Source organism: Spea bombifrons, chromosome 4 (genome assembly GCF_027358695.1).
Source record: "Spea bombifrons isolate aSpeBom1 chromosome 4, aSpeBom1.2.pri, whole genome shotgun sequence".
NCBI lineage: Eukaryota > Metazoa > Chordata > Amphibia > Anura > Pelobatidae > Spea > Spea bombifrons.
The window spans coordinates 94,487,071-94,511,574 of NC_071090.1; the positions used below are offsets into that span (position 1 = coordinate 94,487,071).

The 24,504-nt window shown below is 38.8% G+C and overlaps 1 protein-coding gene across 1 annotated transcript in view; it reads right to left on the minus strand.

The window, feature by feature from the left end:
• Window positions 1–24,504, minus strand: part of KCNU1 (potassium calcium-activated channel subfamily U member 1) — a 38,874-nt gene that overhangs the window by 6,376 nt on the left and 7,994 nt on the right. The window contains exons 11-21 of the mRNA XM_053463786.1: window positions 24,086–24,168; window positions 23,567–23,636; window positions 19,640–19,795; window positions 17,835–17,944; window positions 17,116–17,181; window positions 15,895–15,981; window positions 14,628–14,725; window positions 13,711–13,768; window positions 5,166–5,265; window positions 1,355–1,579; window positions 526–703 (exon numbers count right to left, since the gene is read on the minus strand). Of these exons, the coding sequence (XP_053319761.1) occupies window positions 526–703; window positions 1,355–1,579; window positions 5,166–5,265; window positions 13,711–13,768; window positions 14,628–14,725; window positions 15,895–15,981; window positions 17,116–17,181; window positions 17,835–17,944; window positions 19,640–19,795; window positions 23,567–23,636; window positions 24,086–24,168 (1,231 nt within the window). The remainder of the gene's footprint in view (window positions 1–525; window positions 704–1,354; window positions 1,580–5,165; window positions 5,266–13,710; window positions 13,769–14,627; window positions 14,726–15,894; window positions 15,982–17,115; window positions 17,182–17,834; window positions 17,945–19,639; window positions 19,796–23,566; window positions 23,637–24,085; window positions 24,169–24,504) is intronic.

A 24,504-nucleotide genomic window follows, 5' to 3' on the forward strand; every position in this document is an offset into this window, starting at 1 on the left:
CCCGGAGAGTTCCCAGGTATGACCATATTATACCAAGGTTGCTTACCTGTTCAGTATGCAGTGTCAACTCAGCCATTGTTAAGGGAGGACCTCACCGGGGTTTGACCACAATAAGGCTGAGTGATATCAGAGAGCCCACATTTTTTACTATCCTTAGGACCATTTTTTTTAATAAATAGAATGAAACTTGTGTGAAGTACTGTAAGGTACTCTATAAAGCAGAAATGCCTATAACGATTGCTATAATAATCAATTTATGCACAAGGTTGCAGGATATGACAAATTCATGGTACAAGGTGGCAGAATCTCTGTATTGGTAGCTTGTTATGTCCTTGCCAATACTCTGTACAAACAGCTACAGATATTTTAAAATGTATTTATATAAAGGAATTCAAGAAAACCTGGAATGTGCATAAAGCTATTCTAATTAGAATTAAAAAGTAAATCAAAAAGGGTCGAAACATGGGTATATTGTTCTTTTCTGTTATTTTTATGCATCTTTTTACATTTTGCATGAAAAGTTACCTGAGTCAGCAGCTGTAGCCTCAGGGATCATGGACCTCATCTTAATAGTGGAAAGTATACACTCAGTGTCCTCCATATACTGAGTAGTTTTGCCGGTCCAGATGGAAGATATAATGGCACACATGGAGCATGAATGTATGTTCACAGACCTTAGATTTACGCTGGACAGTCCAGAACCCTGAAAGAGAATAGTCAGCACTTCTCTGATATTTTTTAAAAACCAAACACATTTTTATCGGTAATTCCTGGTGGTCTAGTAAAAAGAAGCAGTGAGATCTCATCTAGCCACAGAGGCACATGTATAGGTTCCCGGGTGCAATGTCTAAGCCTAGCACCCAGAGCTAAAGCAGTTTTTCCTTCATCCACAACAGCAGAGGGAGTTGCTGAGCTGCCAGGCTATCTGTTATAGTTGTGCCCTTGCAACCTCATTCTTTAATTGGGCTGATACCATACTGATACAGCAGAAAATGCTGCTTCCTCATAAAATGTAACCTATAGCTATACATTCGGTAGCTTAACAGTAAATATTGTAAAGTACAAGACAGCCCTCATCCTTAACTATCTAGTGTTTAGAATCATATATACAAAAGAGTTCCCTACCTCAAAATTAATTGAAATACATTTTTTATTAATAATCTCTTAAAATTTCCCAATTAAAAAAAATACTAAATATGTAAGAAAAATGTTACTCAATTCTACTACCAATCCAACTGAATGAGATATAATGTAAGTGCATTGTATTAAAATGGTATCGTTGATGAGTAATAACATGAAAGTAATACCAATATGGCATTTTGATCGTCTCCAAAAGCATGGATTTACCACTTACGGGAAAAACAAACAGCTGTGGGAAGTTTTCAATGTACTTCCATTCCCTTTCCAGATAGTTCAAGGGCCCAAGAAACACTATTGGTTTCAACTCATCATAGGTCAGGTTGCTGGCTCGTAAAGGCATGACAAAGTCCCGCAGTCCAATCAAGGTAGAGTTACTGTCTCCGAAGACACTGACGACAATATGATTGTGAAAGTTCTTATACACAGCTGCTTTGTGTGTCTAGAATGTAAACAGGAATTTAATTATTCCATGTTCTGTAAAAACGATACATGATATTAATTGTATACTCTGTGTAATACAAAATGTAGTGAAGCATCAAAAACAGTTCTAGAACAGAGGTTGATGAGATACTCAGAAGCAGAATACTTTTTCCTACAGTATCTTTGTACCACCATACTATAGAGAAAGGGTAGCTTTGTATCTGTATTATATATATATATATATATATATATATATATATATATATATATATATATATATATATATATATAAATCCCTTTATTGTCCTGGTATGTGGTTACCACTAGCAGATGAAGATGGACCACTCATACAGTTCTAAAGGCTTGTTGGCCCCTCTCTGGTCAACATGCAAACTGGACACCCCAGTCTAAAGCCTTAAGGCACTTGTGGATATTGTACAGAGAGCCACTGAAGAAAACATTTGAGAGCCACTGAAGAAAAAATGAGGCATTAAAATATATGTGGGTGCTGTTTCCCATACCATGCATATTATACAAAAAGTACCAAAATAATCTGATGCTTTCTTTTCAATTCATTTGCAATAAAACATCTGTTATTTCTTGTTGTGCTATATGTGGGAGATGCCATTTTGCCACTGGAATTATAATTTATTTTGTTTTAATCAAGTCTGGAAGACCCATGCAAGTAAATTCCAGTTAGTGTGAGCTTACAGCAGGATCCCAATGCAATTTATAGGCAACCTAGACAAGCAGAATGGTCCTTATCTGCCGTCAAATTCTATGTCCCTATGTGTCTTCATTGAGGGATCAGGGGATGTGAGGAAAGATAAGCGTCATATGTAGAGACAGGCGTCATATGGGAGAGAAAATATAAATCCAAGTAACTTTCAACCGAACATTAAAACAATGTTTTAGATGGTTTTATCTCACATGACACCTGGATAGTGATATGGAAAGCCAGAGCAGCTGCATATGCTTCTTACATACAAGCACCAGTTATGCTAGTAGTTGAGTAGAGAACATTCTATATATATAGACTGAGCATTCTACAAAATAGTTCACCCCGGACCAGTTTGTCTTCTAAACTCAAGATGCCATTCAGTATGATTGGTTTTCTGAATCTCGGATATGTTTCCCTATCAAATGTTCACACAGCCCATTAATTTGTTACGTTTCCACCATATTCCCTTCTCCTTTCTCTCTTTACAGATGAACAAGCCCTTATTGTCTTTCCTGATGGGCTTTATGATAGATGTATAACTAACTTACTCACAGAGGCAGACACCATGGAAAATTTCACATCGTAATTTCCAAATGGCAATCTTTTTTTACTCTCTTTAATGGTCGACTGGCAGGGGTTGTGTATTTGATCCAAAGGGTTTACCGAGAAAAATTTGGAATGGTGAGTCACCCAACCTTTCACCCCATAGCTCGAACCCAAGAATTGAGCATTGTTTGTGGTATATAAATCTGCACTATATTTTATGCTCTGTAATTGTGTGCTTTGGGTAGACAATAACGGCCCTTTATATATCCCAGTACATATTGTCAGTGCATTATATTTGATTTGAATTGATTTAGTGGTCTTAGTTCTTGTTTGATGGTCCTTCTTGCATACTGTTTTACTGTTACATTTTATGGGCCATAAACACCTCACTCTGATCCATTACGTGAACCTCAATAACAACATTCTTAACAAAGAACTTATGTCTGCTGCCATATCATTCAAGTGGTTTCCAGCAGAGCTGGGCTGGCTGTTATTTTCAGATATGGGCTAGGGCACTAGAAAAAAGAAAAACATTTTTACCTGCAAATAAAGCAATGATAAGCATGGATCCAGTATTTCAAAGGTTGGTCATTTGGCAAATAGGCTTATACATAGCTATCATTCGCTTTACGTAATTATGTCTGAGGTGGCTGGGATTACCCCAGTAATATTTAGGTTATTACCTATTCCTTTATGAGTAATATGTGTAAAAAATTAGTATGTGTATAAATTAATGTTCCAAAGACAGTAGGTATTGCTACATGGGTGAAACTTGCCATAGCCCTATATTTTATGTTCTCTTCCTTTTTCTAGTGGGAGTAACAATACTCCTCCTAGCTATTAAGGCACTGCTTATGAGAACCCGGAGTGAGTTATCTTACACCATGTATGATAGTAGTCTGCATGGATTATTTTACGTATGGAAAAAGTAAGTTCCCTTGAGATACATTTGTACTTTATTTCATAGAAGGACATCCACTCCTTGGTGTCTAAATTCGAAACAATACGTAAACTACCTGCATTATTCCTACTGTAACTTTTATATTTGTCTCTAACCCTTGCCCGACCCAAAATTATATTAGGAATTCAAGGCATGTTGCAGAATGGTATTTTAAGTTTTATTAAGTTGGATACCTGGTTCAATGGTCATATGATCCTTTAAAGACACTAAAAAGAAAGGTTGTCTGGAAAATGGTGGTAGGGCTTGGAGTAGTCAAAAGATCTACAGTCCCCCTAAATTCTAAGGTGCTTATATAGCCAAGTACAGACAAAGTATTATAGGAATTACGTGTAATGCAGTTTAACTTTGTGAGTTTTTAGCTCATCAGCAAACCAGCGAAGGTATCTTATTTACAACATCATTTAACCATGAATACAAATAACACATATTAAAAGATCTTCTTCGATTGAACCTGTTTCATTATCGTTGACTAATGAATCCCTATCAAGCTTTTAATCTCATTGGCCCGAAGTCCAACCATTCGTCTCCAGAATGAGACAGACTGCTCAGTAAAATGAAGCTTATCTTAAAAGAGACAAATGGATTGATTATTAGCTCGAGTCTCTTGGAGAAAAGGTATAATTTCACAATTAATATGAGTGATGAGAATTAAGCTTCATTGATAATTAACTGGGTTTTCAGGCTGTTTGTTCTACTTGCTTAGCATAATGTTTATATTTCAGCAGAAGATATTTCATTATAAGTATTTGCTAAGACAGCCAGGCATTGTGCAGGAATATCTGTGTTACGTGCTGCTAATGTGCGGTTGGAATTAGTTAGTGCTACGTGGGTTTGGAACAAAACCGTCATCATCAATCATTCTGAATTTAAAAACATATTAATATTATCATTTACATATAAAGCGCCAATCATTTATACAGAGCATGATACAGTGTGATAAAAGTAAAAGGCCAAACAGAACCACTTACAATGGTTTATGATCTTCAGCCTAAAATATAGACTGGGTTATTGGGAAAAAAAACGTCACTCACACGTGAGGGTAAAATAAGAACACCTGGAAGGTATATTTTACTTCCATTTACCATTTGCACCCACCTATTCAACAAAGCAGAAACTTGTACGATTCCTCCCGGGGAAAAGAAACAAAATAAAATTGTATTCTATATTAATACTATTAATTATAGTCAAGGCACTTGGATGTTTCAGCTCGGTAAAAAGATATTTCACAAAATGTGATCCCATGAGCAACGTTGCAATATTTTCAATGAATGTATGGTTAACAAGCCAGTATAGGACAGTCAGGCCAAAATGAATGAACAGGTGCTTAACCTCACCAAATAAGGTGATTATTGTATAAATATTTATCATGATACTCACCAGTACAGCTTTTTCGAGTGGAACCTCTTTGCACCAATGAAACATCCCTGTAGAGTCCAAAGCTGTCTGCCCCTCCTCGTCCGTCTCGCTTGCGAGATGTCTATAATACAATAAGGAACGTTAAATGGAAATTACAACTTTGTCTATAACGCAACGTCAGATGTGCTTGACCTGATCATTATTTTTATTATATTTTTCTCTTCTCTATTACTCATAGATCAAAATAGCTAATAGATAATTACTTTTTTTGGTTAGTGATATGACCTAAAACAAGGTTTGTTAAATTGTAAGCCACCTTTTTATCTAATAATACAGTGGTCCAATGTTAACTTGCAGTCTTCTTCAGTTGTTTAAATTGTCCAGTTATGCCCAGTTAGCACGTGTTGACTCTTAAAATAAGGAAGGATGTCCAAGATTCAGCAGCACTGTAGGTATTAATTTTCCCTTTTTTTTTCTCTCAGGAGGTGTGAAATATAAGTGCATCTGATTTTTATCTGATGTCTACCACATCCTGAGAATTTTATAGCATTTTAAAACCAAGCTGAGTTTCTTGCTACCACCAACAGGAAGAATGAACAAAGACTGAATTTATTTACTTTTGTTATTTATTATATATAGAAAGGACGGGCTGAACTCATACAGACGTTGGATGGAGGTTAGTTAAAATGTCTAACCCAAGAATTTAAGCTACCAGGTTAGATTGATAACTTCAACCTGTAATCGCAGGGCTAATCTTTGTTCACAGATGCCCCATGACTACAGTCAGGTCTAATAACCATCACGTTTTATGGGGACTTAACTCCATGGCTAAAATACAGATTTACGAACCACTTTAACCAAATGGTCAATAGACTTCTTATGAGTTGAGATGAAGTCTTTTTGGTGTTTTGAAAAGTATCTGAATGGATGTACACTCATTATTCAAGTGCTTATTTTAAAATGTACAATAATACAAAAATAACTAACTACTGTTAACACACTACACTAATTTCCTGCTTGTTATGATCGTTAGGTTGTGGGTAATTCAATGATTCCTGACTGTGGATGGGTGAGGTATTTAAATTAAGGTTTAGTTGAACTGTGTCCAGTCTCCTGAAGATACAGGGCTCAACTAGTGTCAAAACAAGGAGCTCATTCAAGGGTTGAGTTCAAAACATGGATTCAAAAGTCAACACATACAACTGAATCCAATAATCCTAACCACAAATAGCCCATCATATTAAAGCTGCTGCCCCCCCCCACACACACACTTATTCCACCCCACCTGGCCATCTGGATACCATAAAGCCGGTGACATCTGTCCTGCACATGGAATCATTGACTTGATGAATGGCAGACGACGTTGACATGGCATATTCGCTGAGTAGGAGCCAGTAAATTCACTCTCCCTCTTGATGTATACAGAGCATAGCAAATCAATCAGCATACATTTTTGTTCCATAATAAAAAACATGATGCAAAATCTCCCTGTCAGCCTCGCATAACTCTGCCCGAATATTATGGGAAACAGACAATGCTTTGGAGGAAACACCTGTACTACCGGTTGCGTCAACAGAGAAGGTTTGCAGCAGTCACACTTCATTGCAAAGGCATTCACCTGATGACGTTGCCAAAGTGGAAATTAATGTAACTTGGGCTCTCCGACTTTGACAAATGCACCAATCTCTCCATCTGGTTCACACATGAACCATAATTTGTGAAAAACTGGACACTCCTTCAGAGTTTAATAAATTATTGCTGGAAGCAAGCTGTGTTCTGGGATGCAGGCAGTGGAGAGGACTGGAGATGTAGCAGAATGTTTAAAAAAATACTTAGTTACTAGAATATATTTCTCAGGCCAAGGCCTGAATCCCCTTGTGACCCCTAAATACTTAACAGTTTGTGGATAAGAATTGCGAGCAATCCAGCGAGTCAAGTAAATGGAAGGTTAACTCCATTTCCATAAGTGAGGTGGCATCAAAAATGTCTCTATATTCAGCGTGTAATATGTGGATGAGGTTTTTACCCATCTTGAGGTAAATGTCTTCCTATGTGTAGCCCACATAGTCTTTTACCTTGATGAGAAAAATTTGTACAATTTGTGTACAAGAGGTCATGATCTTACTATGACTGGTATATGGTTTTCTTTAAAAACCCTTCATCCTACATGCTTCTCCCTATGACTAACACACTATTATTATTTTTTATTTATTAAGCGCCAAAAAATTAAGCAGCGCTGTACAATTTAAATGGGGCATTTAACACACATAACAAATACATATTAATACATACAGACACAACAGAAGTTAAGAACCCAGCCCCTAAGCTTGTCATCTAGCCTTAGGGTACTTTTATACAAAGTTCCCTTCAGGAGTAGTGGGATTTTGAAAGCTTGAAAGCTTAAAATCTAGTGGAATGGTAATTAAAACAAAAGGAGGGGTGAAAAGAGGGAGTAATAGTAGCTCTCTTGTAGCAGTAATTGTATAACCGTTACGGTATCTGCTTTGGTCTTGGAGGACCACCGCCCTTCCATAGTTTATGCGTTTCTGTAATTAACATGCACTTTAAAAATGCACGTCACTTAGAAATGGGCTATATTGTTCTGGACATTCCTGAACAGACATGAATCAAAAAGAAAATGTATAAGGAGTATTGTAATAGGCAGAACCCTTTTGTCTACGGCTTTGGACGTAACGGACACAAAGTATTAAGGGTGATTCAGGAGCAAAGTGCTAAATGTTGAGTAGTAAACATAGAAACTATGAAATCTTCCTGATGATTGCTCCTCATTTAGTTCTTGAAACATTAAATTACCCTTTGGTAGGAACTTCTGGAAAAAGGCTTGAATGACTGAGAATTCCAACATTAGTTCTAGTGAGAAAACAGCTCAAGTCCAATCATGCTTTCTCTACTTCGACAAACAAAGATTAAATCAGATTTTGTTGGAATAACAGATTTGGCCCCAGCTGCGATGAGTATCATGTTTGACATTGCATATGCAAGAACGGATTATGTGTTTGTCAAGGGTTGGAAATAGAAACCACATGCCTACCCCCTCCATCATCTCAACTTAAAAGAAGGACATGGCCTGACCATAATATGTTATGTATGTTAAAAATACAAAAAATGTCCTAGTGTTCTCAGATGTAAAAGACGTGTATCTGGATGTATAGCTTGCTCTGCATTTTATACCATCTGTTACATTTTCGTTTGAATCCTATTTTTTTTTTAACAGATATAAAAATGTTTATAGTCATGTGCACTACAGTGGTCTGTAGTGGTCCTGTTGCCACCCTAAGGTCAGTGGAAAGCCACTTTGGTCTCCACACGCAGAGGCTCTGCTATTTCCCACTGATTTTTTTAAACTATGGTTAAACTACATGCTGGTAGATTTTCCTGTAGGCTGTCCAACAAAAACTTTACATGAGGGGCAGAATTTCCCAGGTGTAGCTATGGGTGTATCTGAACTAGGTGCTGCATTTGCCCTGGCGAGACATCACCCTATAGAGTCTCAACCAAAGAGCGTGAACGTTTGTATATGTTACATATGTATGGGGGGCACTCAAGTAAATCTACCCTAGTAGGTAAATCCTGGCAAGTCTATGTGGGCACTGGTAATTTCAGCTCCTACTTGCTACAATAACGATTCATAAGTTGCTAATAGTGTTGTATGAATTGTCTGCTGGAAAAAAAGTAGAAATACATGACATGGTTTGATGAGTTTGGTGTGGAGGAACCCGATTGGCCTGCACAGAGCCCTGACTTTAACCTCATAGAACATGTTAGGGATGATTGATTGGATTGCCGATTGCTAGCCAGACCTTCTCATCCAACATCGGTGTCTGACCTCTGCTGACCTATTGCTGTGACTGGGCACAAATTCCCAAAGAAACACTTGAAACATTTTGTGGAAAGCCTTCCCAGAAGAGCGGAGGCTGGCATAACTGAACAGGGGTGAGGCAACTCCATATGAATGCTCATGGTTTTGGAATGGGACGCCCAACAAGTTCCTATAAGGGTGATGGTCAGGTGTCTGCATACCTTTAGGCATGCAAACTTTACATTTATTTATATAGCAGATTCTGTAGCGCTGTAGTGGATAGATTATGATGAGGAGAGTGAATCAAAGGGAAGGGAGCTTATATGCATGTGTAAATGTTTTATAGCTACTCTTTTTGATAACTAATTCATTATGGTTTTGGTGAGCATTTATCATTATTATGGCATATCATTTGTATTAGAGTGTTATTCTTCATAGTTTCCAGAAGCTCAATTAGACCAATTAGTGCCATCTATCACAGCAGTAGGGGGTGTTCCCGTCTTGATTTCACTAAACGCAGTAACTAAAAACTAAATCCATAGGGGTTCCAAAAAAAAATGGGGTAAAATACTAAAAAATGCTTTGATTATAAAATGATTTTTCTATCACATTTTGGTACCATTTGAATTCTAAATGTTTTTAACATAATTTAAGCACCTTTTGCAACAAATTTCTAACAGAAACACTATGTCAACCCTGTTTTCATTTAGAGAATATTTTACATTTTAAAAATTCAAGTACTGTATGGCCTTTAAAAATAAAATCAATAAAACCACACGTTCTGATACAGCGTGTGTGTATATCTGCCTTTGAAGTGCTCAGACCTTGCAACCCTCCATGTCAGGACTCCGTGAACCTGCTTATTAAGAACAAGCGATTAACTGCCTGAGTACACACAAAATACAACAATTCACATCCCGGCATTGAGTGCACACAATAGTCCTTTATCCTTTTGCATTGTGGGCCTAGCTTGTCTGGGATTCTTTCGTATTAATATTTCACAGAGAAAAAAAAAAAAAGCTATTTATTTTTCCACTGGCGTTTTGCCTTGCGCGTTGCGGTGTTGTTAGGTTCCTAGCAATGATCACACGTCCAGCTAGTTAAGGTCTGGAAACCATTACCTAGCACAATAGTCTAATCTTATATGTGTAAAGTGTTCTCCGGGCACCTCTGACCCATATCTAGCAGTATCAGCTGGGTAACCCCATCCCCCCCCTTCCTAATGCCTTCTGTGGTTTTATACTTGTCCTTCACGAAAACAACCCGAGGGTGGAAATTATTCAAAAAGCTCATGTTTGACACCTCATCTGTTCTAATCTGACAGCAATACATAATGTAACAGGCTGAGAGTAAGAAGAAGAAAAAAAAAAAGAAAAAGAAACGCAACTTAAAAAGGAGATTGACTCCATTCCAAGAGGCCATAAACGGTAACAAAGAGCGAAATGTGATTTATTTCAGCATGTAATCTTTACAGTAAGTCATCCTTCAGACGTTTCCCACTGACAGAATGTAATAATATTAATGCCCAAAGCAATCGCAATCACGACCAGGAGAGGTATTTATCAGGCTGCCAATTCACGTAAATGCAGTAATGTAACATGTTTAAAGCAAGCTAATAAAACAAGTCAGTAGAGAAATATTACACAGTGCTTTCCGCCTCTCCCTTAATCCCCGCTATACATTACTAAAACGAAAATGTAAATCTGCCTCGCTCTGCGCGCCCCCTCCTTTGCAGTTCTGCCGCCTAAGATTTAGCAGGGGTTAAAATACACAAATAACACGTATTTCCTTCGTGGTAATATATCGCGATCTATTATTGTATGACATGTACGCCTTAGCGGGGCTGACCTTGGAGTTTATTTACTAAACAGTGAATGTTAGGTGATTTATCCTCCGATGAAAAATGTCACCCAACCCAATTAACTATTGACATATATTATGAAGGGCCAAATAGGCCCTCTGGGTGGGGAAACTCAGTGTGTTCATTGTGAATAACTAATGTGTGAGATGACACTCACTCCACTTCGATGTTTAATGATTAAACCTTTATATAGGTTAAGGTGGCCACACAATTGTTCATACAGACGAAGGCTGCATCAAGCTTTGAGGTGGACAATTAGTAAATGTCTCTTTGTACGAGACAGTTCCGTCTGCCCGTTGACACTATGCCTATCGTTGGTTACAAGATTTTTCAGTAAAAATACAATGAACATCGTGTTCGAGCATCTGTAAGCTCCACTTGTAATTCACGTAGCCATTGTAGAATCTTGCGTTGAATTGAATAACTTCTAACCTGCCAGAGATCTCTGTTCTCAGCGGGGAACAAAGCCCAGCACAGCTAGAGCCATATCCACAGCTCATTGCACGCTCTTCTCACCCTCTAACTGTTGTGGAGCAAACATCATTATATGGGCTTCCACAGCTGTTTTTTTTATATATATTTGTCTTCTCCAGAAAGAATAAAAATGGTGCTATTTATGAAGTTGAGGTTTAACAGATGCATTGCTAGCAATTGCTAAGCATGCAGGCCAAATAAATAAGAAATTCAGCCTCCCCACGGCACAGTTGCAGAATACAGCACCTCGCTTTCATTAAATACCTCCCTCTGGCCTACTTGACTTTTCAACGTGCCTTTTTAATAATGATATTTCAGCGGAATCTGCTCCCTTTCCGAAACCCCCTCCTTCCACCCCCCCACACCCATCACCCTCACAAAATGATGCCAGTGAAATAAAGTGTTATAAATCCAGTGACATTTCCAGTCAAATTAAGTCAGCATTAAGGCTCTGTGTTTACAATGTGTTCAAAAATCTCTTCTAATATTTACTGAAGTCTGCATAGTACCGGTCGCGCAGGAGGGACTGACATATATAAAAAAATCCTTCCTCCGCACCTGCACTGAGGGTGACGGGGTCACCTCCTGATAAATAAATTTTAAAAAATACACGCTATTTGCATTGCATTTGAAGGAATATATATATATATATATATATATACACACACACTATATGGACAAACGTATTGGGACACCTGACCATTACACTAACAAGGACTTTTATGACATTGCATTCTAAATACATGGACATTAATATGTAGTTGGTCCCCCTTTTGCAGCTATAACAGCTTCCACTCTTCTGGGAAAGGTTTCCACAAGATTCTGTGGGAATATTTGCCCATTCATCTAGTAGAGCATTTGTGAGGTCAGGCATTGATGTTGGAGGAGAAGGCCTGGCTCTCAATCTCCATTCCAGTTCAACCCGAAGGTGTTCAATAGGGTGGAGATGTTTATAAAATGCAAAATAAGTATGACCACATAAAATCTCAGATTAACGCTTTCACTCTTACTTTATCTAAGCATAGAATGACAATAAAGAAACCCAATAAATAAGTTAAGATGAATGAGCTCAAATGGGCCTGGCATGGTCTGCCTTGGAGGAAAGTGCAAGCTGAACCTAAACTGGAACCAGAATTGGCCTCCCCTCCCTCTGGCAGTAGGTACTCACACTATGACATGGCACAGTTACCCTTTTACGTAGATTTTAGTTTGTCATAATGCTGTGTTTATGGCTTAGTCGTGAACTGTTCACATATTGTGGAAGTGTGGGTTCCCTATCTTAAATTATTTGTAATGCCCAAGGACCATGAGTTTCTGGAATTATTTGGAGTAAAAATTCTCAGATATGTTGTGTTTTAAGAAAGAATTTCCCCAAAATATATTATTCCCATATTCATAACGTTAGTACTGATGGCTTAAATGGGCATTTAATGTATGTGATAGCTGAAAGCCCCCTTTACACTTTTTATTGAATCCCACATATGCATTTGTCCCTTAGCTGAACACATCTCCTGACGAAAGATATAATTAAAGCTCCGGCACTAGCTTGGCAAATCTTTGAATCGGGGTCTAGTGACCCCTTGCCAATGCGGGGTTAAAGCTTTCAATTGATTTTATTGGGAATGCTTTCCTGATACTGACTGGCTGCTTCAAGTAGCCAATCAGTGGTCAGAATTGTCTGACCATGAAAGAGGTTGGGAGCGTCAGCTCTGGGGTTGCAGCTTCTCTTTCTGTTAAGTAATTTATTTATCTTTTACATATTAAATAATGCATATTAAAATACTCTACTTTAGTACGCATTTTGTTTCTGGCGAGGCTGCCAGGCACATTAAACTGTCTCCTTAAGAGTCCAGTCCTTGAGGCTCAGGCAGTAAAAAACAAAATATACCAAATGTGTAGCCAATTGCTTTACATGATTTAATCTTCTGAGTTTGCAGATTAATGTACTTTGTTTTACAGCTGGTAAGGGGAAATCTTTATTACAATTTAGATATGGTTCATTTTGACTAATGGCCCAACCGACGATGTATATGAAATTGCAAAACGTTGTAGACAGTTTGTTCTTTGCCATTACATTCTATGAAGCAAAATGTTTTGTTTTAACATCGAGAACAACCGTGTTATCTGCAGCAGCCTTTAGCATGAGAGATTAGGAATTATTATTGTAAATGATGGTAAGCAGTTTCTTTCTGTTGATTCACATTCCTGGTTTGTGCCATTATTTTTCCAGTCTTAAATCAGATGGCACGCCACTGCAGAGAAATTCAGAAGCACTTATGTTTCTTTGGGTCCACAGATCCCAACATCCTCAGCCGACAGCCGTTTAACTGTGAATGGTGGGAATTGTGGCCCGTCAACATCTTAAATACGCCACAAATGGTAATGAATTGGTAGTAATGTCATTCCCTCACCTGATATCAGAAAGAGACAGTTTATCCAATGATTTTACAGGAGTCAGCATAATACGTTCTGGCAACGAAAATAGAAAAGAAAATACGAAGCTGAACAAAATAATTCAATGAAATATATGGTGCAATGAAACTGAAATAACAGCAAATAGCATAGTTTAACATTTACAAAGTCACATTATAGCATGAATTCCAAAACTGGGTAATGTATTGAAAAAGACATCATAATTAAAAAATGAAAAAACACAACCCCATCTGTATCATTGAATATTAAGCATACTTTAATGTTCAAATCACAGTAACTGAAGCTGAAACATCAATAGGAAGGTTAAGGATTGTGGTATTTATGGAACGTTGCCACCCTCTGCTGTTGAGATATGAAAATGCATATATAGTGCCATAAAAACATAAAACTGATACATTTTACCTAAGTAAATGACTCTTACCCAGGACGGGCTGGCCATGTGGCGCACCTGGCAAATGCCCGGTGGGCCGTGGCCAACAGAAGCCCAGACTCACTGGCAGATCGGCTGGATGTGCCCGGCCACATGCTGTGTGAGCATAAAAACTTAACTTGCGGTCTGTCATATCCAGCCATCATCCTCATTCATGTCATAAGGTGGCCTCTGGCCTTCAAAGTGCCCTGGCTGCCTTGTTATCCCCAGTCCGGCGCTGCCTAAACCCAATAAACCTCCGTTCTTTACTTGTGATAAGTTTATCTCCAGTAATTAGATTTAGACTACTATGTGTAGTAGAAGCTAACAGTGGACAAAACCAGGGTTATACACTCCAAGGAACATTTAAGGACATGATCTCATCATAGAAAGATGCAACATTTTACAGATTGGATCATCTTTAAGTCATATTCATTTCTCTGGTATAGTTGTAAATTATTTCAGTATAGAGAGTATGAAAGGTACCTGATGAAGCGCACGGAGAAGGGCTTTTGCATGCACATTTCTTGATGAGTAAGGGATTGGAAATGTCATTGTGGCAAACCGTGCAGTATACAGAAGACCTACACATAACACATACTGCATTAATATGACATTTTATGAATATACAGTGCTGGACTGACATCTTGTTTGCAGCTTTAATTGCTGTGTATTTATGCTACTGGATTGCACAGAATTGCCTAAGATTCTAGATTGTAAGCTCATTTGAGCAAGACCCTCCTCACCTATGTATATGTTATACCGTGCTGTGGAATATGGCGGTGCTATATAAAGATAATACTAATAATAAGAGTAATAATCATAATAATTACAATATTATCCTGTCCGTGTTTATGGTCTTGTAAAAATATAAAAAGGGGACAGAGAACAGAAATACAAATAATAATGCAATATAGCAAAATATAATACGCTAATCCCCCGAGTAACCAATTACCCAGTCTGCAGCGGGCACCTCCGTGGTTCCCTGGAACATTAGGCCCAAAAACAAGCAAATTGGGATCATCACCTGCACTATGGGACACGCATGTGCTCACTGCACACTTTTATAGGGTTTGCAGCAGAGACATGGTAAAAGAGATGACATCCCGCAAGGGGGCGGATAGATAATCAAGCACGGTATAAAAGGGACAAGCAGGACCTTACTCAGCGCGCATTTATATTGCTGATATTGCAGCAATCAGGTGTTTCTGCGATCCCTGCCTCCCCGCCTTATCAAGACTATTTCAGTGGCAAGTAATAGTGGAAGTATTTTTGGTCTTTGTTTCTCCTCATTAACCCCTGCATTGCTGACTACTTTCCCTGAACTTATTTGTCAACTTGCTTTTCTCCAATAATATTCATATTGCCTGTGATTTTCTGCACCTAGATATCCTCACCCTTGATCCTTCCTAATAGTATTTATCCTTTCAGTAAATTCACTAAAAGGTACATAGGTCTAACTCAAAAGGCAGCCTCAAGACTTAAGATTTATTTATTTATTTGAACTTGAAAACAATTCAACTGCAATGTGAATGTTACAAAGTATAGACCTGGTACATTCTATGTACCAAAGAACATACAGTTTTTAGTGTTTCCTCTTAGGTACGTTGTCCTGTATGGCTCCTCAGAAAAAAATAGTGAACTTGAAAGCACCAATTCCTCTCTTGTGTCAAAGAAATGTTTCTCTCTTTAGAAGCTTATTGACTGAATATCAAAGCTTTCGTATGTGTTATTCTTATAGGCAAACACTAACCTCTGCACTTCACACGAAGATCTTGCAATGAAGAATCCAACAGTGTTTTCTTGTAGTTTTACCTGTGCTCTTGGATTCACTAAAATACTAACAAATATACATATATTCTTTAAATACATGTCTCAAACACAATACCATTGTCTAAAGTTTGCAACCAGGGCATCTTTTTCTTAAGGTAAAGGTAGGGCCAAGCCTTACACATTGGTATCTTTTCAGGTTCACCCCACCCTTTGCACTGTGTTGCTGATGCTGTAGATATCTACAGTAGTAGGGATCTGAAAAACCTTTGAAACCCTGATTATCCTTCTTTTTCTAATGGATCCAAGTGCATGGGCAGAAAGATGGCAGCATCCTCCAGTTGTAGGCATAAATAGGTAAATCTAGACTTACCTCTTTATTTTGTTGGGTAAGTTAGTGTGTATGTCTGCTTATGTGTGTGTGTTTGTGTATTTTAGTGTGTGTGTCTGGGTATGTTAGTGTGGTGACTGTTTTGTGTGTCTGGATATGTAAGTGTATGCGTCTGGGTATGTTAGTGTGTGTTTTGGTTATGTTAGTGTGTGTTTTGGTTATGTTAGTGTGTGTAGGGTCTTGGCTGGGATGCACTGGAAATCAATAGCAGGGTGGTTAAGCAAAAAGGGCTCAGGCAAAAGCATAGCCGAGGGCAATCCAGAAGGTCGGGTCAGGCAGAGAGTAGGAGAATCCAGTAGACAAGCCGAGATCAAAAACCAGGAGTGCATGCAATACCAAAACCTTAGCAGCTTAATATACTGCAGTAGGTGCACGGGTTTTATGGGGTTGAAGATCCCAGCCCCACCCCTGCATTCTGTATTCATGTGTGTTAATGTTGAGAGTCTAGTTGTGTTGGTGTGAGTATCTGTGTGTATGTCAGTTAATGTATTTGGTTGTGTAAGTGTTTTTGGGTGTGACACAGGGTGTCTCTATGGTTCCATATAGAAAACAGCACCATTTGGGAACAAATGAACCATTTCTCATTTTACACCCATAACAACCTATTATAAAACAATGGTTATTTGACTATCATGAAAAATGTGCATTACGGTGCCATTGAGGGTTGACTGTGTAGAGGCCCATAACAGCTAAGTTATCATAGCCAGGGATACATCTTCCAGCTTAAGAAAATCTCACAGGTTTGTATAGCTGAGAATTGCTTCTCACCTTATTAAGGGGGTTATTAAAAGAATACATGTACAGGACATTCACCTGACTCCTGAGTTAGACCTGTATTCAATCGCCACCAGCACAATGTTCATCTGTATGAAGCAGACTCTAGAAAAAAAAAAAAGGAGTTTAGAAAAGTGAGAAGTCTGCAAGATATGAACATGGTACTTAGGATTTACAAATTTAATATTTAATATTATGGGTCATGGAAAATTAGCTACTTTTTAGATGGTCCAGCACAATGAGATACTGGTATTAACAAGATAAAAAATGTTTAATTGTGCCTGAGAATACAGATAGTTTGTCCCTGTGTCTCGGAGTATCCCAATAAATGCTTTTCTTACGTGTCTATCCATGTTTAAATCCTTCCTTGAATACAGGTGACTTGGTCCAAAATGTATTCACCTCTATTGAGGGTTTTCATAAGGATCTATATTAGCGTGATTTAGTTACCACCATTAGTATGTCGGTACAACAGAATGTTTGTGATGGGCTATTACATGATTAATATCTGAAGAGCCTCAGGTTGAGTTCATTCATACAGTTCCCAGGTATGTGTATGACCTGCAGCTGTATGATGGACAGACATGCCCTTTGAATATAGCGATCATGTCCTGCTAGGAGAAAGTTAGTGGGGGTGATGGTTGTATGGTGTTTAACAATTTCTGAATAGACACGGGTTTCTCAAATCGAGTCCAGAGAAATGCAATAGGTATGCAATGTCCTATGGTGGCCTCTGGGATGGAGACTTTAAGTCGTACCTGCACACCTCGTTAAAAGACATTCCCACAAAGGCATTGGAGAGCACACTTGTCATCAAGCGGTTGTTGATGCTGTCCAGATAATGCCACCACCAGCTATTTTCATCCACCTGAAATAAGACACAGGTATCAACACATTCATTCACCTTTTGAAATTTTTTCCAACAATGCATCCTCGCCAATACATATAAAGATAATCCCAACATCCCAATTTCACATTATTATCCTATATTTTTGAACATTTGCATTTCTATAGAGGTTGCCTCTCCCAGTATCATATATTCCTACTGCTGCCCTCTACTTGCCCCTGCTCATGTAAACAAATATTCCAGCTTTTACTTTTCCATTCACCCCATTCTTCTCCCCATTAATACCATGTTCTGTCTCCATTCTACATAATCTTAATTTATCTCACTGCAGATAATAATGTCTTTTCAGTTTTAATTACAATAAAATTCACTATTCTAATCCATTTCAAGTAACCACCCTAATAATCTTCACACACTATATTTGATATTTGGCACAGAATGGGTATTGCCGTATTTGCTGGATTATAAAACTAGGTTTTTTCCAGCGCAAATGCTCTGAAAAATACCCCTCGTCTTATAATCGAGGTCGTCTTATAATCAAACCTCAAATAGGTCTGACTATGAGACTAAGATCCAGATCCCCTGCAGCGATGCAGGGGACCTGGATCCTCCTGTGTGATGCCCCCCCAACTTACCAGTGCTTAGTCCGGGCAGCATGTAGAAATGCCTTTTAACCTCCTCAATGCCACTCTGCCTCCAGAAATGCCTTTTAACCCTCTATACGCCACTCTGCCTCCTGAAATGCCTTATACCTCCCTATATGCCACTCTGCCCCATAATATGCCTTTTAACTCCCTAAATGCCAGAGTGGCATATAGGGGTATAAGGCAATTCTGGAGGCCGAGTGGCACATATGGGGTCAAAAGGCATATCATGGGGGACAGTGGCATATAGAGGGTTCAACGGCGTAGCATGGGGTACAGTGACATTTAGAGGGTTAAAAGGCATATCATGGGGCACAGTGGCATATAAGGGGTATAAGGCATTGCTGGGGCAGAGTGGCAAGCCTGGGGGCAGATGTGAATAACTGGGGGGGCAGGTTGTACAGAAGGAAATAAAAACAAAATATTTTTCTCAATCATAGCTTTTATTAACAAACAATTGTTCACATAGTTTACATGAATTAACATTTACTGGTAAAACTTTTTTCCTATAGGGTCGTCTTATATTCAGGCTTTTTCTTTTTTTCCTAAATTAATATTCAGATTTTAGGGGGTCGTCTTATAATCAGGGTCGTCTTATAATCGAGCAAATACGGTATGTGCGTCAGTCAGAAAAGGAATTTAAGTCTGGACCATAAGTCCCTTATGAAAATTTTAGAGCATGGGATAACATATGTGGCACTTAAAGTGGCAAAAATTTGCTTATTTTGGAGGAAACAGATCTCAATCGATCAAAGGATCTCAGTCTGGTTTTGCTTGTAAAGCTGCAGCTGATAATTGATCAGAGAATTCCAGCTCTTATTAGTTAAAAATTCCAGCTCTCTTAGTTCAAAATGCCCCAAAATTTCCAAGATTCCAATGCTTTGCAAAAGGGCACGTGAATGCCGCTACTGTCTTTTAAACTATTCTTAAAAATCTGTGCACTATGTCCCTCATACTTCCCCGCCAAGATCGAATCTTGAAACTTTAGAACAGTTCTATGATTTTGGGTGGCTAGTAGACCCTTCCTTGGTATTTTCCTGAGGTTTGTCCATATATTGTTAATGTGCCTTACCTGTATATTATCGGTCACTGAACACAGGTTTATTAGCACAGTGGAGAGCCCGGGGACTAGGCTGCTCTGGGCCATAAACCCCAGTCTAAGCTCTGAAAGGCAGATGATGCTGTCGCCGATTTCCCAATTCCAGCCGGGGATATTGAGCAGGTGAGTCTACAGCAAAAAGTGGAAAGTCATCCGAATCATTTGTTACAGAAGGTGCAGTGGATAGTAAATATTTGCTGCCATCTAGTGTCATTTATGTGGCAAATCGATGTTCACGTCAATGTTACATATTCACTAAGCATAAGATGCATCGAAGCAGCAGAAAACAGTGTCTGTTTGTGTGATTATTTAAAAAAATGTGTCAAATAACTTATTTGTAATGGCAGTCAGACATATGAGGTAAGGTAAGGTTATAAGTAATAAGTAACATGTTGATTTGACAGGTTTAATAGGAAACCACCACCACATACCTTTTATTAGAGTAACTCACCACTGTGAGTTCTTTTTTGCCTCTTTTCATTGAGTTATTAATTATTATTAATCAGGAACGAAACAATTGGAACCTAAATCTACTGTGAGGTTTGTATTGTTAAGCTCTAGGCCTTTATTTTTTATTATTATTTCTTGTTTGATATAGCACCATCATATTCCGCAGCGCTGTACAATGAGTACAAAGGACATAAGTAGTATAACACAAACATTTGACTTATAGAAACAACAGATGAGGAGGGCCCTGCATTGTGTATAAACTAAAGAACACATTTATGACTTACAAAAAAATGCTTTTTAAAGAAAAAATACATTACAGTGATGTGTAACTTTACGAGGAACCTGTTTTATACTTCTATTAGTGTTTTCCCCTTAACCTCTAAGTTGCCTCCCCAAGTGGGAATTTGCTTGCCATTGTCTCTATTGTCTTATATGAGTGTCTACAGAGGCATATCTTGGCTGGGCGTTCCCATAGGCCTGACCCGCAGCACTGCCATTCCACTTGGATTGGAAAGACCCTAGGAATTATGCTTTAGTGGGCAGGAAAGGGACCACAGGCAAAACTGCATGAGATAGTTATAACATCTAACGTTTGATTGTCCAAATACGGTAGAGGGACCACATGTCCCGGGTTATGTGTGTGTCCCTGAATGGCAGAAATAATATGTGGTCACCCTAACATAAGACAACTTTTGCGTTTACAAATACCAGATACATATTGCTTCTTTCCTTGTGCTGCACAACTGATATACAGTAACACATAAGGCATAATGCATATATATATATACAGTGTATATATATATATATATACACTGTATATATATATATACAGTGTATATATATATATATATATATATATATATATATATTGTGACAAACCCTGTAGCATGGGAGCCATAAATCCTAAGCACAGTCCTCTAGGGCAATCAGAGTCGGGAACAGCAGCTTGCAACAAAACAGCGCTTTATTTTTAGCGCAAACCCCAAAAACCAAATCATAAAAAGAAAACCTAGCTCCCAATTGGAGCCTCTCTAACTACACTATACTGGCCCAGACTGACCAGCCTAATCACCCACTAACTTGACCCCCCAGCCAGACCCAGCTAAGCCAGGCTCTGAAAAACCTCCCCCAGACAGCACACAAAAGGTCCAGGCAGGTATTGCCTCACTCGGCTCAGGGATTGTCTTCTTCAGGGCCTCTCCTTGCCCTGGGTGCGCAGGGAACTTCCTCTTCCCCCAACAGTCTCTCTGAGTATCAGGCTCCAGGGGTTTTTAATGCCCAGCACCTGTGCCTGATGCCGGCCCCATAGGAATCCCTGACCAGATCCTGCAGACTTCTCGCCTCCTGGAAAAGCCGGCATGGAATTTCCACAGAATAGGGGAACGGGGCATTGGCCCACCCTGCTCTCCAATTGCTCCACCCCAGGGACCCATATGTATAATTTGCATAGCAGCTGTACCCAGATGCCATGCCAATCAACTCCCTGGGGTTCACAGTCTCACAATATATATACATATATATATACATATAAATATATATATATATATATATATATATATATATATATATATATATACATACATAAGGCATAATGCATATATACAGTATATATATATATATATATATATATATATATATATATATATATATATATATATACACACACACACACATTCTGCGACATTCCTACATAAATACATACACATGCATATATACCGCCTTCCATATGCATAGATCCAAACTCCAACCCGCACAGAGTGACTCTGCACATGTGACTGCTGGCTGAGGGATACTGACACAGTAACTCTGTTATTTACAAACAGAAAGCCATGCAGCTTCCACTCTTACTGACTGTCAGGGCTGGCCCAAGACATAATGCCGCCTGGGGCGAAGTTTAAAATGCCGCCCCCCCCATTATCTACCCTTCCTCTGCCGCCCCCCCATTATCTACCCTTCTCTGCCGCTCCCCCCATTATCTACACTTCCTCTGCTGCCCCCCCATTATCTACCCTTCCTCTCCTTCCCTCCCTATTATCTACCCTTCCTTTCCCTCCCTATTATCTACCCCTATCCCCCCCCCCTTTGTACTTACCTTGCAGCAGTCCTGCGGCGAGTCTCCCTGCTCGGTCTCAGTGCCGGCTTGTAATGCTGAGCGCCGGAAATGGCGTCATCTTCCGGCACAAAGCATTATAAGACGGCACCGAGACTGAGCTAGAGGGCTCGCAGAGGAGAGAGAGGAGCGCCGAGCGGGTAAGCGAAACTTGGCGCCCCTATCTCTCCTGCGCTTAAAAATAAAAAAAAAAGGGCTTAGGGCGGCAAAAGTGCTCCATGGTAGGGCCGGCCCTGCTGACTGTAACAGGTGAACTACAAAAGGAGCTTCTTCCTGGCTTTGAGTGAATTGAAACATGCACGGAATAGGCATAAAGCTAACCTGAAGCTAAGACAAGACCAAGGACAGATACAAGACTTTACAACTGGCACACTAGGACGCACCAAATGGTTTTTATCTGCTGTGAGATGTTTCATGGTTTTCTGTCACAGGACGTGAGAAGCTCCCTCTGTCAAAATTGATCATAGTCCTGAATTGATCTTGTTTATGTCTCTGCAAATACCCCTGTTATAGCTGGGGAGCACCATGCACTCTAATCTGGGCCCCCATTTTACCCAGCTCTACGAGCACTACGATCCTGCTGTGCAGTGTAGGCAACTACACAACCGCAAGTAAACAGTGATTCCAACTGCCCAAGATTTCCCGAGTTTTGGGCACTGTCCCTCCAAGCTCTGCTGGGGAGATCAGTTGATCCTATGAGCACACACAGCTTTTAAAATCGATTGAGGTCTGACTTTTACACACCAGACCTCAACTACAATGTCCTTTGATGACCAAACATAAAAAAAAAATTTCATTTTAAGGCTTTTTGCAGTATCTGTGATGTTTCCCGCTGTTGCTTGTACCCAGAAGGTATTTTGATTTTACTAATTAGTGAGTATATTGGCCTTATTCCCAGAGTTAACTGCTGACCATGCAACAAAACACAGAATCTGCTGGTGGACATATTAACGCTTGCTTTAGATTTGTATTGTGGAAGTCAAGTCTGCATAAGTAATTATATGCAAACATAAGGCTACAAAGAGTTATGGTGTTGACACCGGCATATATCAGTTGCATGTTTCCATGGAGCTCTCTGTTTCTTCTGCAAGACACGGGTAACATTATCAGAAGATTTTTTAACTTATGGAGCTTGAAATATAGGTTATATCATGATATTTCTGAGATACAGGTCATCCCCAGCAAATACTATTAAATAACACTCCAGTAATGAATATTGTAATTCCATCACACTATATGGTCATATATTGCTTAGTCCTTCACCACACACAAGGAATGCCATATGAATGGATGTTGATATATTGCTTTATAACTATTATGGATTATTGCTTTACACTTACTTTGCTGTACGTTTGCAGAATCTGTATAATCACTCTAGTTTGGGGGTAATAGTGTTTGATCGATATGACCCTGAAAAACACATAAGCAAATAAAACAATGAAACTTAAGCTCAGTATATATACCAAAAATACACACGTTTACATAAAAAGACCATTTAGAGCTGTTTAGGAAAAGAAGCCACATTTAATTTATTACTAAAAAATCCATGTATATTGAACCTTGTACATAGCTTATCATTGTGTTAATTGAGTGTAATTCAGCTACAGACAATTTAAATGTGACACAAACTAAATATACTTATGGGTCTAGGGAACTTCAATATTTAAATGAAAACCACATCGTTTATACAATTGTTTGGCGTTAACCATATATTCTTTATATGTTGCAATAGGACCGCTTCATAAAACGCCTTTTTTCTATGTTGTGTTTTGTCAATAATATAGTCCTAGACAACCTGTTGAACAATTGAAATTGCTATTTGACTTTACTGACCCAGAGCACGGGCGATAACCACTGACCTCATAATGTTACAAGCATCTTCATGTTCCGGATCAGAGCTATGTTTGTCAGCTAAAACCAAGCATGCATCTGCGCGATCCATCTGTGACCGAGACAAAAATACAGAGGGTCTGGTATTTCACACTGAAACCAATTACCAAATAAGTTTGCGTAGGCTTTCCGCACCGTTTGGCGTACATTGAGATAACTGTAGTGGATTTCTATTCACGTAATTTTTTCTGATAGGGATTCTGAGGACGTTACATTTTCTCAGGATGCTTACTATCTTAACTGTGAGCTGATATCCACACAGCAAATTAGAACAATCCCTTTAACATAACATACACTGGGTTTTAAGAAGGAACTGCCACTTTCACAGTTTTAGAATACCTTGATTTGTGATAAATATACGGTAATCGTTTCCTGCCCTGAAAATGTT